General features: G+C 50.5%; 1 protein-coding gene and 1 long non-coding RNA gene across 4 annotated transcripts in view; one reads left to right on the top strand and one right to left on the bottom strand.

The window, feature by feature from the left end:
• The window catches only part of ABCC1 (ATP binding cassette subfamily C member 1), a 99,925-nt gene that overhangs the window by 32,387 nt on the left and 53,704 nt on the right, over positions 1-13,834 (bottom strand). For both annotated transcript variants that reach the window (XM_049638313.1, XM_049638314.1), the window contains exons 15-18: positions 12,131-12,257; positions 8,415-8,591; positions 6,547-6,714; positions 4,401-4,584 (exon numbers count right to left, since the gene is read on the bottom strand). In XM_049638313.1, the coding sequence (XP_049494270.1) occupies positions 4,401-4,584; positions 6,547-6,714; positions 8,415-8,591; positions 12,131-12,257 (656 nt within the window). The remainder of the gene's footprint in view (positions 1-4,400; positions 4,585-6,546; positions 6,715-8,414; positions 8,592-12,130; positions 12,258-13,834) is intronic.
• LOC125927921 (uncharacterized) overlaps positions 1-13,834 on the top strand; it is a 23,820-nt gene that overhangs the window by 590 nt on the left and 9,396 nt on the right. For both annotated transcript variants that reach the window (XR_007459502.1, XR_007459503.1), the window contains exon 2: positions 13,109-13,175. This is a non-coding gene — a long non-coding RNA (uncharacterized LOC125927921). The remainder of the gene's footprint in view (positions 1-13,108; positions 13,176-13,834) is intronic.

Below are 13,834 nucleotides of genomic sequence, written 5' to 3'. Positions count from 1 at the left end.
GGGGAGTGCTGCGCATTGTAGGATGCTTAGCAGCGTCTCTGGTCTCCACCCTCTGTGTTAGCACCGCCCTCCTCCATCCCAGTTGTCACAACCAAAAAAGTCTCCAGACACTGCCAAGTATCCTGGGAGGCACAGATGTTCCCCCGCTAAAAACCACTGCTCTAAATTTTAGAGCAGTCTTCCTAATAAAGACACCAGAGTACATAGGAAGGTTCTTTACCTTCCGGATACAAAGGTTAATGAGTCAGTTTGTAACTCTCTTTGCCACCGAAAGGAAAGGAAAGGAAAGGAAAGAAAAGGAAAGGAAAGGAAAGGAAAGGAAAGGGAAAAGAAAAGAAAAGAAAAGAAAAGAAAAGAAAAGAAAAGAAAAGAAAAGAAAAAGGAAGAAAAAAGTTTCCTACAAATCAGTGTAATAAATCCCTGCCAGGACTGGTCAGTATCTTCTCTTCCTAAGCCTACTTCCTGTTACCTCTACTATTCCCTACCCCCCTGGGAAAGAATCCCCCCAAACCAACAACTCTCCCCCTTCAGCCTGGGTGTTCTAAAAAAGATCTGATTAATCCAACAAGGGAAAAAAAAGTTTCCCTTTAGGGGAAGACAAAAATGTGGCTCAAACAAATTCAGGGTCATTGGCTCTTGGAAACCTGCCACAGCTGAGCAATATCGGACCCCGATGCCAAGCTGCAGTGCCGGGGGCCCCTCCGAGAGAGGGAGAAAGTGAAGACGCCGCCCAGTGTGAGCTCAGACCCACAGGGCTGAGGACTTCTGGGGGTGGCTGTAGGGCTAAATTGGGAAAATGACCCCGCAGTGGTGCAAGGGTGGCATTTTCATTGCCAAATTAAGTGCTGACGTGGCCAAAGGAAAAAAGAAAAAAAAAAAAAAGTAATTGGCAGTATTCCGTGTTCTGCACCAAATGCTTTGGATCTGGTGGTGGTGGTGGAGGAAGGGGAGTGAAAAAACCCATCTGTGGTCAGCAGAGTTTAAAGATGCTCCCTGTGCACCTGGATACAAAGGAGGGAGACCTCGTTCGGGAGGAAAAAGATTCAGTAAAAGGCACACGTGTCACCTGAGAGAGCATACAGGGTTGTTTTCACCTGAAGGAAGCTGGACTGTGACGTACAGGGGCCGTGGGGATGCCTCATCCAGCATGTGGCAGGGGCATGACAATCAGAGGAAGGCAACCCTGAAGCAGGAGGGAAGCAGGCTAGACTTAAGACAGAACTTTCCGACCCCTAGAGCAGAGACACGTAGAAACTCATTCCCACCAGGAATGATAAACTGGAGGCATTTCTTGCCTCACGCTCGCAAAAGGAAACACTTTTAATACCAAGAGGGTTCAGAGCAGCATAATTTAAAACAGCCAAAACATGGAAACAACTTGACCTGTCATCAAGGGATGACTGAATAAACAAAATGGGGTGTATTACCAAGCCACAGAAAGGTTATCAAGTATAGACATGTGCTATCACACGGGTGAGCCACAGAAATATCACACGAAGCAAAAGAAACCAGCTCACTAAGGACCACACGGTCTAGAATTCCATTTACATGAGATGCCCAGAACAGACAAATCTAGAGGCAGGAAGATGAGCAGGTGTCAGGGACCTAGGGGGCTGGGAGAAAATGGGGAGTGATTGCTAACAGCTACGAGGTTTTCTGGAGGGGTGACCGGAATGTTCTAAAGTTGGTTTTGGTGATGGCTGCCCAACTCTCAACGTGCTAAACATCACTACACTGTATGCTTTAAATGGGAGGATCGTATGCTATGCCAACTGTATCTCAATAAAACGTGACAAACCACTGGGGCTCCTGAAGCACACTAATGCAGAGGCAATGGATGAGCCCTGACCCCAGGCAGACACATAAAGCACGAAGGGAAGGAGCAGACGACTGAAACTTAGGCCAGACTTGAGGTCCCACCCCTGCCAGCAGCCGCTGTGTGTCCTTGGCCAAGTTGCTGCCCCTCTCTGACATTCACTGGATGCCCCCTGCATTGAGACCAAACCCCAAACTCCTCACCCTGAAAGGCCATCTCCCACCACTGTCCCTTCACCCACCGTGGTCTGGCCACCCTGGCCTCCTTTCCATTCCCTGCGTCAGCACACTGTTCCCTGGATTTTCTCCTTGCTGGCAACCTTCCATGCCAAGTTCACCTCCTCAGAAAGGGGCGTCTCTGACCACCTTGCATGGCCAGGTGTCATCCACATCACTCCCCAGCTCATCATCCTGTGTGGTTTTTTTTTTTCTTCATAGCACTTAACGCTCTAGGAAACCATTTATTTCTTGATTTGTGTTTTGTCCTTTTCTCCCAACAGATTCCAAGGTTCATGAGGATAGGGATCTGTCTAGATGTCATTCACTTCTGTCTCCCCAAAACCTAGAATAGTGTTGTTCTAGGAATTCCTGAATTCCTAGCCCCCAGTAGCTCCGAAAGTGACCGTATTTGGAGACAGGTTATCTGCGGGTGTAATGAGTTGAGGTGAGGTCATTAGGGCGGGCCCTAACCCCATATAACTGGTGTCATTATAAAAAGGGGAAATTGAGAGACAGAAACACGTCAGGTTTCTGTGTGAAAGACGGAGGCAGATGTGGGGGTGACGCATCTATAAGCCAATGGCCGCCAGCAGCTCTCCAGAAGCCAGGGGAGGGGTGGAACAGCCCTCCCTCAGAGCCTCGGAAAGAATCAGTCTGGTGAACACCTCGGTCTTTGGCTTCCATTCTCCCAAACTGTGAGAGATTAAATTTCTGTTGCTTAAGCCGCTCAGCCTGTGGCACTTTGTCAAGGAAGCCCCAGGGACTTAATACAAGCACTCAACACATAGTAGACGCTTAATAAAAATCTGACTACCTCGATGAAGAGTAGACAGCTCTTTCTTAGGGACCGGCCCCATTTCACAGCTACAGGAACCCAGCTGTCCCTGACACAGAAGGGACAAGTTTCCCTAAACCTCACTTTCCTCACCAGTGAACCGGGAATCACAATTCTACTCCCTCGTGAGTCGATGGAAGCGGTCAACAAGGGAACTCCGGCAGAGAACAGGGGCCCCGGGAAGCCCTCAGCAAGCAGCAGCTGTGTCTTAGATCCGTATCACAGACGTTCCGAGAACAAAAGCACCCGTGCAAATTGCCCAACGAGGCAGTCCCGCAGCCCTGCCCCTGTGGACAGTCTATCTGAGGCCTCCCTGGGGACAAAGCACATAAAGAACGTGCCCCGGAGGCTGGGGGAGTCTGTAATTTGCTCCTGGAGATGGGAGATCAGGGCCGGAAGAGCAATCTCTCGTTTTCATTCTTAGCAATTGCCGCAAGCCAAGGAGCAAAGGTGTCAGATGACCTCTTCCCTCTCTGTGGGGTCAGAGCTCCAAGCAGAGAGGGGAGGAGAGGAGCCTCTGAGATGCCAGTCTGAGTGATGAAACACAGGGCAGCCTGAAGGCGGCAAACCAATCCCCTGAAATCTAAGCCAACAGAGAAGAGAGGACAGATTCTTAGAAGCCTCACCACAGAAGCCTTCAAATAAGGACAGGGTGAGGTTCCAGCTTTTGGAGTCCTGGCCCGAGAGGACACAGTGGGTGTGGCAGGTGGGAAGGGGGCAGGTCTGCACTGACCTGGCAGGTGCCAAGGGCATGGGGTGAAGAGATGGGCACTCTTCCTGGGGCGGGTAATGACAACAGCTGTCATGGCCCGAACACTGTGTGCCAGGCACTACGCCCAAGGCTCTATGGAATTCAGCACATGAAATCTCCACCGAGTGCCAGAAGACTGTTCTGTTATTATCAGTGGGGAAACTGAGGCTCAGAAGGGTTTGGGGGACCCTAGTAAGAGGGGCAGTGGGGGGCACCTGGGTGGTTCAGTCGGTTAAGCATCCCACTTCGGCTCGAGTCATGATCTCACGGTTCACGGGTTCGAGCTCCACGTCGGGCTCTGTGCTGACAGCTCGGAGCCTGGAGCCTGCTTCGGATTCTGTGTCTCCCTCTCTCTCCGCCCCCACCCTCTCTCTTTCAAAAATAAACATTAAAAAAAAAAAAAAAAAAAAGAGAGGCAATGGGACTCAAACCGAGGTCTTGCCAACCAGCAGCCTACAACCCCCACGACCCTCACATCTGTTCTAGATCATGCCATACAAAGTCACTGCTTCCCACAGCCTCTTGAGAACCTCACCACCGTCCCTGTGCCTGCCAAGAGAACACTGAAGCTCGGCCCAGAGCCACATCGCAGGAAAGTAGCAGGACTTGGGCCCAGATCTGCTGCCCCCGCCGCAAAGCGCTGGGACCCCCTCTCAATGCGGCCCCAAAGCGTTGGGACCCTGTAGAGGCTGGCCCGCTGCCGACAGGCCACTGCGGAGGGGGTGTGGGGGAACCTCCGGGAGGCAGCGGGGGTCCAGTGAGGCACCCCGCGCGCCCTACCGTCATCCTGCTCGGACTGCTCCTGCTCGGTGCTGGCGTACGTGCGCAGGAACTCGGCAAAGGCCCCGTCCCGGGCCAGCAGCTCCTGGTAGGAGCCCATCTCGGAGATCTTGCCTCCAGTCATGACGATGATGACATCCACCTGGGGCAGGTAGCTGATACTGTGTGTGACCAGGAGCCGTGTCTGCGGGCAGAGCGGGGACCCGCGAGTCAGCGCCCGGGCATGAGCGCAATTCCCCTACGCCCAGCGGCCAAGCTCGAGTCTGAGCGCCGGGGACGCCCCCATCTATGGGTGCCTCCCTTCAACACTCACCTGCCAGGAGCTGGGGGGCCGCAGGGAGGGAAACAGATCCCAGCCCCACACTCCAGGGTCGGGGGAGAAAGGACCAATACAAGTACAACACGGCGGGTGCTGGGGGGGTATGAGACCGAGGGTGGAAGGTTGCAATTTTAACAAGGGTGATGGGGAAGCCTATCTGTGAACAGAAATCTGAAGGATGAGAGGGAGGCAGGGAGGGAACCATGCATGTGTCCAAGAACAGAAAAATGACACAGATACAAAGTAATCTGTGTGCCGTGGCGTCATTTTCTTTTCAAGTAATCCCCCACCTCCCAAAAGACACTACAAAACTTGTACGTCTGTATATATTTTATCCAGTTAAGTCAAGGTTTGGAAGGACGTTCATCAAACTACACGAGTCGGCAAACTTTTTCTTAAAGGGCCAAATGGTAAATACTTTTGGCTTTATGGATCCTCCGGTTGCTATGGCAACCGGTGGTGAAGTTGCCACAGCGTGAAGGTGGTCGTACATACGATGGAAAAAGATGGTCTGTGACCCAATAAATATATATTATATAAATGAAATATGTATATGTGTTATATATAAATATAAAAATATATTTAAACTCAATGCAATTTGCATATGTCACACATTTTTTTTTTTCCCCTCCAGATTTTTTCCAACCGCTTCAGAAATGTAAAGACCAGTCTTAGCCAGTCTTAGCTCAAGGGTGGTACAGAAACAGACAGCAAGTGGCCTGGTGACACCTGTCTCCTGAGACAGGGCCTAGGATGCAGGACAAAGGAGGGCCATTTTTTTTTTTTTTTTTTTTTTTTTTTGCTTTACGTATACACTCTTACACTCTTTTAGATTTTTGATAACGAAGTTTTTTAAATTGAAAATTATGTTTATCCAGAATTTTTATGGTGTGTACAGGATGATGCTTACAACAGGTTAAGTGGCTTGAGGTCCATTATGTATACACATGACATGATAACCTATTTATAAGGCTTGAAATAAGAAAATCTGCATGAGGTAGGGTTGTGCAAAATTGCTTTTTTTTTTTACTCTGTTGTGTTTTTCTGAATCTTCTCTATTTTCCCCATGGACATGTGGAAAATACTTCTTTCTCCAGAAGAAAAAAACTGAAAAGCAGTACTCCTTCTCAACCATCCTATAATTCCCCTAAAAATGATGATGATGATGATGATAAACAGGTGAGGACACATTTCCTGCCATGTACGGGCGCTATAGGCACTTTTCCTGCTCCAAACCTCCGTCCCTCAGCCTACAGCCACGTCAGCAGGGAAGGGAGAGCTGCCCCATCAGTCAGAAGGGATAGGATTTCCCTCTGCAAAGCCGCCCATTATTAAATCGGGAAGAGGAGCCTCCTTTGGCCACGTGAAGGCAAGGACTTCAAGTCAGTGTCAAGGACGTCCCCCTATAAGGACAAGAGCAAGAAAGCATGTCCCAGAAAGGCATGCAAGGGAAGCATTAGAAACATGTTCTGAAGTCCAATTAAAAAAAAGGGGGGGGGGGGCATCTGGGTGGCTCAGTCGGTTAAAGATTTGACTTCGGCTCAGGTCGTGGTCTCACGGTTTGTGAGCTTGAGCCCCGTGTCAGACTCTGTGTGGACAGCTGGAAGCCTGGAACCTGCTTCAGATTCTGTGTCTCCCTCTCTCTCTGCCCCTCCCCCGTTCATGCTCACTTACTCTCTCTCTCAAAAATAAATAAACATTAATAATAATAATAATAAAAAAATAATCCTGAAAGGTGGGAAGTGAAGGATTCCCAAAGGGGGCACATTTTGACTGAACAAATGCGCGAGGACGGCCAGAGCCGAGCCCTGGCCCTTCGGCAGGTACCTTGTTCTTCAGCATCCCCTTGGGGCCAACCACATTTTCAAATATGTGTTTTCCCACATGGGCATCCACCGCCGACAAGGGGTCATCGAAGAGGTAGATGTCAGAGTCACAGTACACGGCCCGGGCCAGGCTCACACGCTGCTTCTGGCCCCCAGAGAGGTTCACGCCCTGGGAAGAGACACGGCAGAAGGGGGGAGTTCCTAGGGAGCCCTGCTCAGGAGGCAGCAGACCCCGGCTGGCGGCCCTGGAGGGCTGAACCGCCTCCCCTCGTCTGAGCAGGAAGCAGAGGCATGAGATTGTATCTGCACGGACTGTGCTCAAGGCCGACCACGGAATCCAGCCTCAACCCTAAAACAGGCAGAAGAGAAAACTGGAGCCCCTGGCAGCTGCTGAGCAGACAGCTGGCACAGCGTGGGCATTTGGCAACCGTGGCACCAAGCAACAGGAAGGCTCCGGATCTTGGAGTCTGACAGAAGGCACCGGCAGATGCCGTAACGAGCCCGCTGCCGCTGCTTTGGTTAATAGCTACCACTTTGGCACGCTTGTTCTGATCTCTCACTCATGGTGAAACCACAGAGAGCCAAGGCAGGCTGCACTCTGGGGGTGCCGAAGTTCCCCCCCCCCCCCACTCACCAGTAGGAAGGGCACCGATTTCTAATTCACACCAGGGCGCTCCATGGAGCACACCGCAGCAGTCACAGCTCTCCCTCCGACTACAGATTATCGATTACCGACTGTCATTTCCATCTATGGCTGGGAAGTCCAAGTGGACCCCCGCCGGGTTAACGGGGCCCAGTCTCTGCTGAGAGAGATGCCTGCCCTCCCTACACACCCAGGTGGGGTTCAGGCAGCCAGGTTCTTTTTGATGGCCCTCCGGCCACAGCTCTTTGGCCCGGGGCAGACGTCAGACCCAGTCATACTCTCTCGCTCTAGACTTTTATTGGCAGCCAGACCGGGACCGGCTGAGGAGTCTCCATGTGGCAGAAACAGACACGTGCGTTAAAACAACTAACTCAGGGCCACCTGGGTGGCTCAAGTCGGTTGACCGTCCAACTTTGGCTCAAGTCATTATCTCACAGTTAGTGAGTTCAAGCCTCGCATCAGGCTCTGTGCTGACAGCTCAGAGCCTGAAGCCTGCTTCCCTCTCTCTCTCTGCTCCTCCCCCACTCACGCTCTGTCTCTCTCTCTCTCAAAAATAAGCAAACATTAGTGGGAAGGTGTTTGGACAAGTCACTTAGCCCCCTCTATGCCTCTCTTTCTTCAACCATGAAATGCAAATGACAGTCAATCCCCTCTCATGGGCTTGCCATGAGGATGAAATACATAAAAATGTCTATCACGGTACCTGGCACAGAGCAAATGCCCAACAGCTGCTGGCGACCATATTATTTTTACTATTATCGCTGCTTTGAAAGGGACTGTGGACATCTGAATCACTGGCACCCCTCCTCCCTGTAGAGCGCCCTGTCATGTGACTCCACAGTCACATGACTGCAAAGGCGAAGGGCACTTCCTGCTCTCCCATCTTTCAGTTCAACCAGGTGAAAAGGACAATATGCCTTAAGGGACACCATCTGGTTTTTCTGTCTCTCTTGGGCTTCTGCTGTCACCACGAGAAGGGTGTCCCCCTGTAGAGCTATCGCCCCTTCAGCCGAAGCCCCAGCAAAAAGCCATGCGGGGCAGACCCCAGCCAACCCCATGGCCTACAGGCGAGCTCAGCTGGCCCGTGACACGGAGCAGAGCTGCTTGACTGAGCCCGGTGTGGGTCAGCCAACCACAGTCAAAAGGGAGAAGAAGTGTTTAACACAAGCCCCTAAGATTTTGTGGCTGACTGATACAGGTGCCATGCTGAGGCTGTACCGACTGACCTTCTCACCAATCTCCGTCCGGTCCCCGCTGGGCAGGATCTCCAGATCTGGGAGGAGGGCACAGGCTTCGATCACTGCCTTGTAATACCATTCCTGGAGCGGGCGTCCGAAAAGGATATTTTCTCGGAGAGAATCATTCTGAATCCAGGCCTGCTGGGGGACGTAGGCCACTGAGCCCTAGGCAGCAAATACAGAAGGCAGCAAGACAGACAGACAGACTCGGTTAACAAGATGGCAGCTGGCCCATCCACTCGCCAGGAGGATTCTACTTCCCGAGACGCTCAGCAAGGGGAAAACTGAGTCACGACAGACTCAGATGCCAGACCTGGGATCAGACCCCACACTAGGTCAATCACAGACTCTAATACCAGGAATTCAAGAGCGGAAATCCGCATTAGTGAGATTACAGGTCTGTATTTAGTTAAGAATTCACTAAATGCCTCTAGCAGTGAACAAAACTCCTGCCTCTTAAGAAGTGGGGCACCTAGGTGGCTCAGTCAGTTAAGCATCCGACTTCGGCTCAGGTCATGATCTCACGGTTTGTGAGTTCAAACCCCAAATCGGGTGAGCTGTATCCCCGATTCGGGCTCTACAATGACACTGGAGAGCCTGTGTGGGATTGTCTCTCTCTGCCCCTCTGTGGCATTCTCGGATTCTCTCTCAATCTCTCTGCCCTTGCTCACTTGCACTGTTTCCCAAAAATAAAAAAACTTAAAAAAAAAGATAAGTCCCTGATGTGATAAAAAAAAAAAAAAATTCTTTGATTAGTTTGGGGTAAATGCTAAGAGAGAAAAAAATGAGTCCTTTAGAAAGTCCTTTAAGGGGCACCTGGGTAGCTCAGTTGGTTAAGTGACTGACTCTTGGTTTCAGCTCAGGTCATTATCTCATGACTTTGTGGGTTCAAGCCCCACATTGGGCTCTGTGCTGGCAGCACAGAGCCTGCTTGGGATTCTCTCTCTCTCCCTGTCTTTGCCCCTCCCCTGCTCATGCTATCTGTCCCTCTCAAATAAACAAACTTTAGAATAAATAAATAAAAATAAATATATACATCAATAAAAAGTCCTTTAAAAGGGAGCCAGGATGACTCAGTCAGTTCAGCGTCTGACTCTTGATTTCAGCTCAGGTCATAATATCACAGTTGTGAGACTGAACTCTGCACTGGGCTCTGGGCTGAACATGAAGCCTACCTGGGATTCTCTCTCTCTCTGTCTCTCTCTCAATAAATAAATTAAAAAAAAAAAAAAAAGTCCTTTGAAAAGAGAGACCTAGCTTGGGTCATCAGGGAAGGATTCCTTGGGGAAATATCCTTGATGAAATTTAATCAAGGTTACTTCTATGTCAAATCATCGGTTTCAAAGGACCAACAGGTGAGGGTTAGTTGGTGTGACAAATGAGAAATGGAAAAGCATTCCAGTCAGAGGGAACAGCATGCACAAAGGTCCAGAGACAAGTAGAACCTGGCACATCCAAGGAACAGGAAGGCCAGGATGACTGGAACATTGTGTGAAGGGGAAGACAGGTAGGAGTGAGCTGGAGGGCAGCAAGGGCCGGCCCACCCCAGGCCAGGGATCCAGGTGAGGAGCCTGGGCTTTACTGGAAGGGCAAGGGGAGCAAAGATTATTATTATTTTTTTAATGTTTATCTATTTTTGAGAGAGAGAGGGAGAGACAGAGAGAGAGGCAGGCGCACAGAGCGTGCATGTGTGCGAGCAGCAGAAGGGGGGGGGGGAGCGAATCCCAAGCAGGCTCTGTGCTGCCAGGGCAAACCCCGATGTGGGGCCTGAACTCACAAACCATGAGATCACGACCTAAGCCCACCAGGAGTCGGACACGTACCCGACTGAGCCACCCAGGAGCCGCTATGAGTGAAGGTTCTTCCATAAGGGAATTCTAGAGGGATACGGTTGGGAGAGGGACCCAGGTATTTCAAATCTCAATCTTCATTCTCAGATAAATAACTAAACTAATACCCTAACTGACAGGAGGCCAAAATGTCACAAAGTCTCACCACAGAACCCACAGAAAATTCAGACATGGCATACCCAAGTAAAATATTTGGAGAAAATTAATATTTTAAACACATTTCTAGCATGCTCCTTTGCAGGGCAAAATAACCAGTCAGAGAAATCAGTTCATCAAACCAAATACTCAGTGCACCCTCAGCTTCTAAGAGATGCATCATTTCTGCATTTAAAGCCTTTTTTTTTTTTTTTTTTTACTTTAAAAAATGTTGCTCTCTGGGGGACATGTGACAACATCTAGACCCTCCTGGTTATCACAACCGGAGTCGGCTGTCAGCATCTAGTGGACAGAGGGCGGGAATGCTGCTAAGGATGTGACACAGCATAGGACAAGCCCACCACAGCAGAAAACCATCCAGCCCACACGTCAAGAGCGCTACGGTGGTGGAAACGCATTAACGACGCAGAACACAATGTGGACAGTTTGGAGCGTACTTCCAGAAACGTAGGGCATGCTGCCCATTAAGCTCACTTTACAACGTGTACTTTCAAAGCAGCGACGGAATATTTCCGAAAACCGCAGCTAAATGCCTTCAGTGTAGACCCAACTAACATAACGTATACTTTTCTAGCGACGCATATCAGGCTAAAGGGCCTCATATAAACAAACAAAAACACCAAACAAAAAAACAAAAACAAAAAACCCGAAGAACAAAAAAAGGACTTTGCTCTGAAATAAAAACAACTGCATAAACCAGCATTCCTAGGAGGAGATTCCAAGGGACAATAGTTCTGGGGATGCAAATACTTGCACGGGCCAAGTATGCCCGGGACACACTGGGTTAACCAAACTTAAATCAGTTTTCTTCTCCGTGTGGGACTTCTCAGAACCTTTACTTTATTCACGTTTATTTTAAGTCTCCAAGAGGGAGGGGAGCTGCGTGTGCATTCTCTCCCGAGCCTGTCTGAGCCCAGAACTCTCCTCCTCAAACAACCGCAGGATGAGTCTAGCAGACCACACTGAAGGACTGGTGTCCAGGAAACTTCGAGGGACGCTTCCTACTCCAGGGCAACTCCTTCATGGTGAATCAGCTAAACGCAAAACAAGGCTCTCGACTTACAGCGAGATTCATGTGTTCACTGAAGCAGCCTCTTAAATTCTCTCTTGAGGAATATTCCAACTTAGCTCCAAGTCCTGTGCATTTTAAAAACCAATAAATCTCTAGTCCTTCTTCCATTCTTCTATTAAGAATTCAAGGAAACACTCAGAATTTAAACAGCTCTCTTAACCAGAATTCTCCAACACAATACCCCAAAGACACAGATCAAAAATGTTACATTTTGTTACATTTATAAAAAGAGATACAGACACAGATCCACCGACAGAGACAACAAGCCAGAGGGACTCACGTGTCAAGAGAGACCACAAGATGCACACTGAGGGCCAGAGGTGGGGAGAGGATTAGAGGCAGTGAGTGGACCAGGGAGCATCCATGTGTTCACAGAGTATTTATCGAGTGCCTACTACCTGCTGGGCACTATTCTCTGTGTTAGGACACAGCGGGAAATAAGCGACATCAACTCTGGCCTTCGAGGGGGCACAGAGAAGAGCAGGGCGAGTGCGAGAGAAGGAGGCAGACCTCGCTGCTCTCGCTTCCTGCACAGGGGCCGCCATCAAACAAACCACAGCATCGCACTTGACTCTCCTCTCAGGCCAGCCACGCCCCCACCCCAGCCCCCTCAGTCCTTGTCCTACCTTGACAGACACGTGGCCCTCCACCTTGTCCATCTCGGCCAGGAGTGCTGAGAGCAGAGACGACTTTCCACAGCCCACCTGGCCCACCACGGCCACCAAGGAACCTTCCGGAACGGAGAAGGTAATGCTGAAATGACATAATGTGCTCTGCCTCAGCCACACCCTTGCCTGAAACAGGTGGTGACCCACCAGAGCTGGATGTACCCAGAGCGGAGAGAGGCGGACGGCAGGGCTGGAAGGAGCCTTCCCAGTCTGGAAATGACCACCGCTGCCCCTACTGCTAAGCTTGGCTCAGGGAGCGTGCGAGGGCCTGGGCACATGAGGCTCCAGGCAGGCGCTGGGATGCGCACGGGTCTTAGAGACGCAGAGGCAGCGGGAGTCACCGGGGCGGCCAGATCATGATCAGGGGGCCAGATTAACCATGCAGGCGACCTGAGGGATAGACAGGAGCCTCAACGTGAACTGTGAAGGAAGAGTAAGCAGCACCAGACACAGAAACCCGGGAAGAGCTTAAGAGAAGGCCCAAGGGTGTGAACGAACAGGTGTGATCGGGGCTTGACAAGTCGACGGCACAGGACGAGGCAGAGGGGAGTAAGGCCAGCCCTGAAGAGGTGGGTGGGCAGCAGGCACGCCCGAAAACCTCAAAGCTCGCTGTGCTGGGGGCCTCGGAGTTTGAAGCGGGGGACCTGCCATGGAGGAATCCGAGTCTGAGAAACACATCTCTACGGAAACCATCCTTTCACAAACGATGGTACCCCAAGTACGACAGTAAGCTCCAGGCTCCACTGGCAAGACTGCCTGTCCAATGACACGGGCCAGTCGCTGGCTGCAGTCAGGGCCTCTTTGGGTTTACTCACCCTGGCTGTGCTTTTCGATGGATGCCGTTACGATTTCAACATATTAGTGCAGGCGTTAGATTCTGCTATCGCTGACTGTTTAAAGCTCATGAACCGATTATGCTTTTGTTCCTGTGCTGAGGGGCGAATGGATGAGGGGGCCACAACAGAAGAGGACGCCCAGTGAGGAGGCTCCTGTGACTGTCCAGGTGAGAATGGGTTATTTTTATAGGGTGAAGAGAGAAAAGGTTTGGGTGGGGAAAGGTTTGGGGAGTTCAAGAGCAGAAGTGGGGGTGAGGCGCATGGAACAAAAAGACAAGAGAGACAGACAAGAGAGAAAAGCTAAAATTGAAGCAGGCAGGAGTGAAGTTAGACATAAGGAAGAACTTCCCAAGCATGCAGCCCCACCATGAATTTTCCAGGTGTAGAAAGAATTTTACCAAGATTCTTTGCTCTAGAGAGTCTGTCCCCCATGCTTCCTCAGTCGATATACAGCAATAATTCGGCTACCCAGTGAGGAGGTAATTGTTAAGAGGCATGGGGGATAAATTTGGCCCCTAAAAAGGTTCCTTCTGGCCCTGTATTTTGGGGACTCCTTTGAGGAAGCCTGACAGAGCCAGTGAGAAAGGCCTCCCCAGCTCAGAAACAAATAAGAGACACTTGACAAGTTGCTTGGGGAACCAGGTCAATTCCTGGACACTGTGTGCTTTGGTACCAGATGGGGAGGTGGCAAGGAAGGGTGACTCGGCAGCTGTAGGCCTGGGAGACGACAGAACAATTCCATCCTGACAAATCCCTTCTGAAAAAAATTCCTTTCAGCAGACCCAAGCCTGCCTGCAACCTGTAACATCACAGCCTTAGACCCAGC

Source organism: Panthera uncia, chromosome E3 (assembly GCF_023721935.1).
Source record: "Panthera uncia isolate 11264 chromosome E3, Puncia_PCG_1.0, whole genome shotgun sequence".
In the NCBI taxonomy this organism is placed as follows: domain Eukaryota; kingdom Metazoa; phylum Chordata; class Mammalia; order Carnivora; family Felidae; genus Panthera; species Panthera uncia.
The sequence above is the reverse complement of the archived record's forward strand: the minus strand, read 5'-3'. Positions and strand labels throughout refer to the sequence as shown.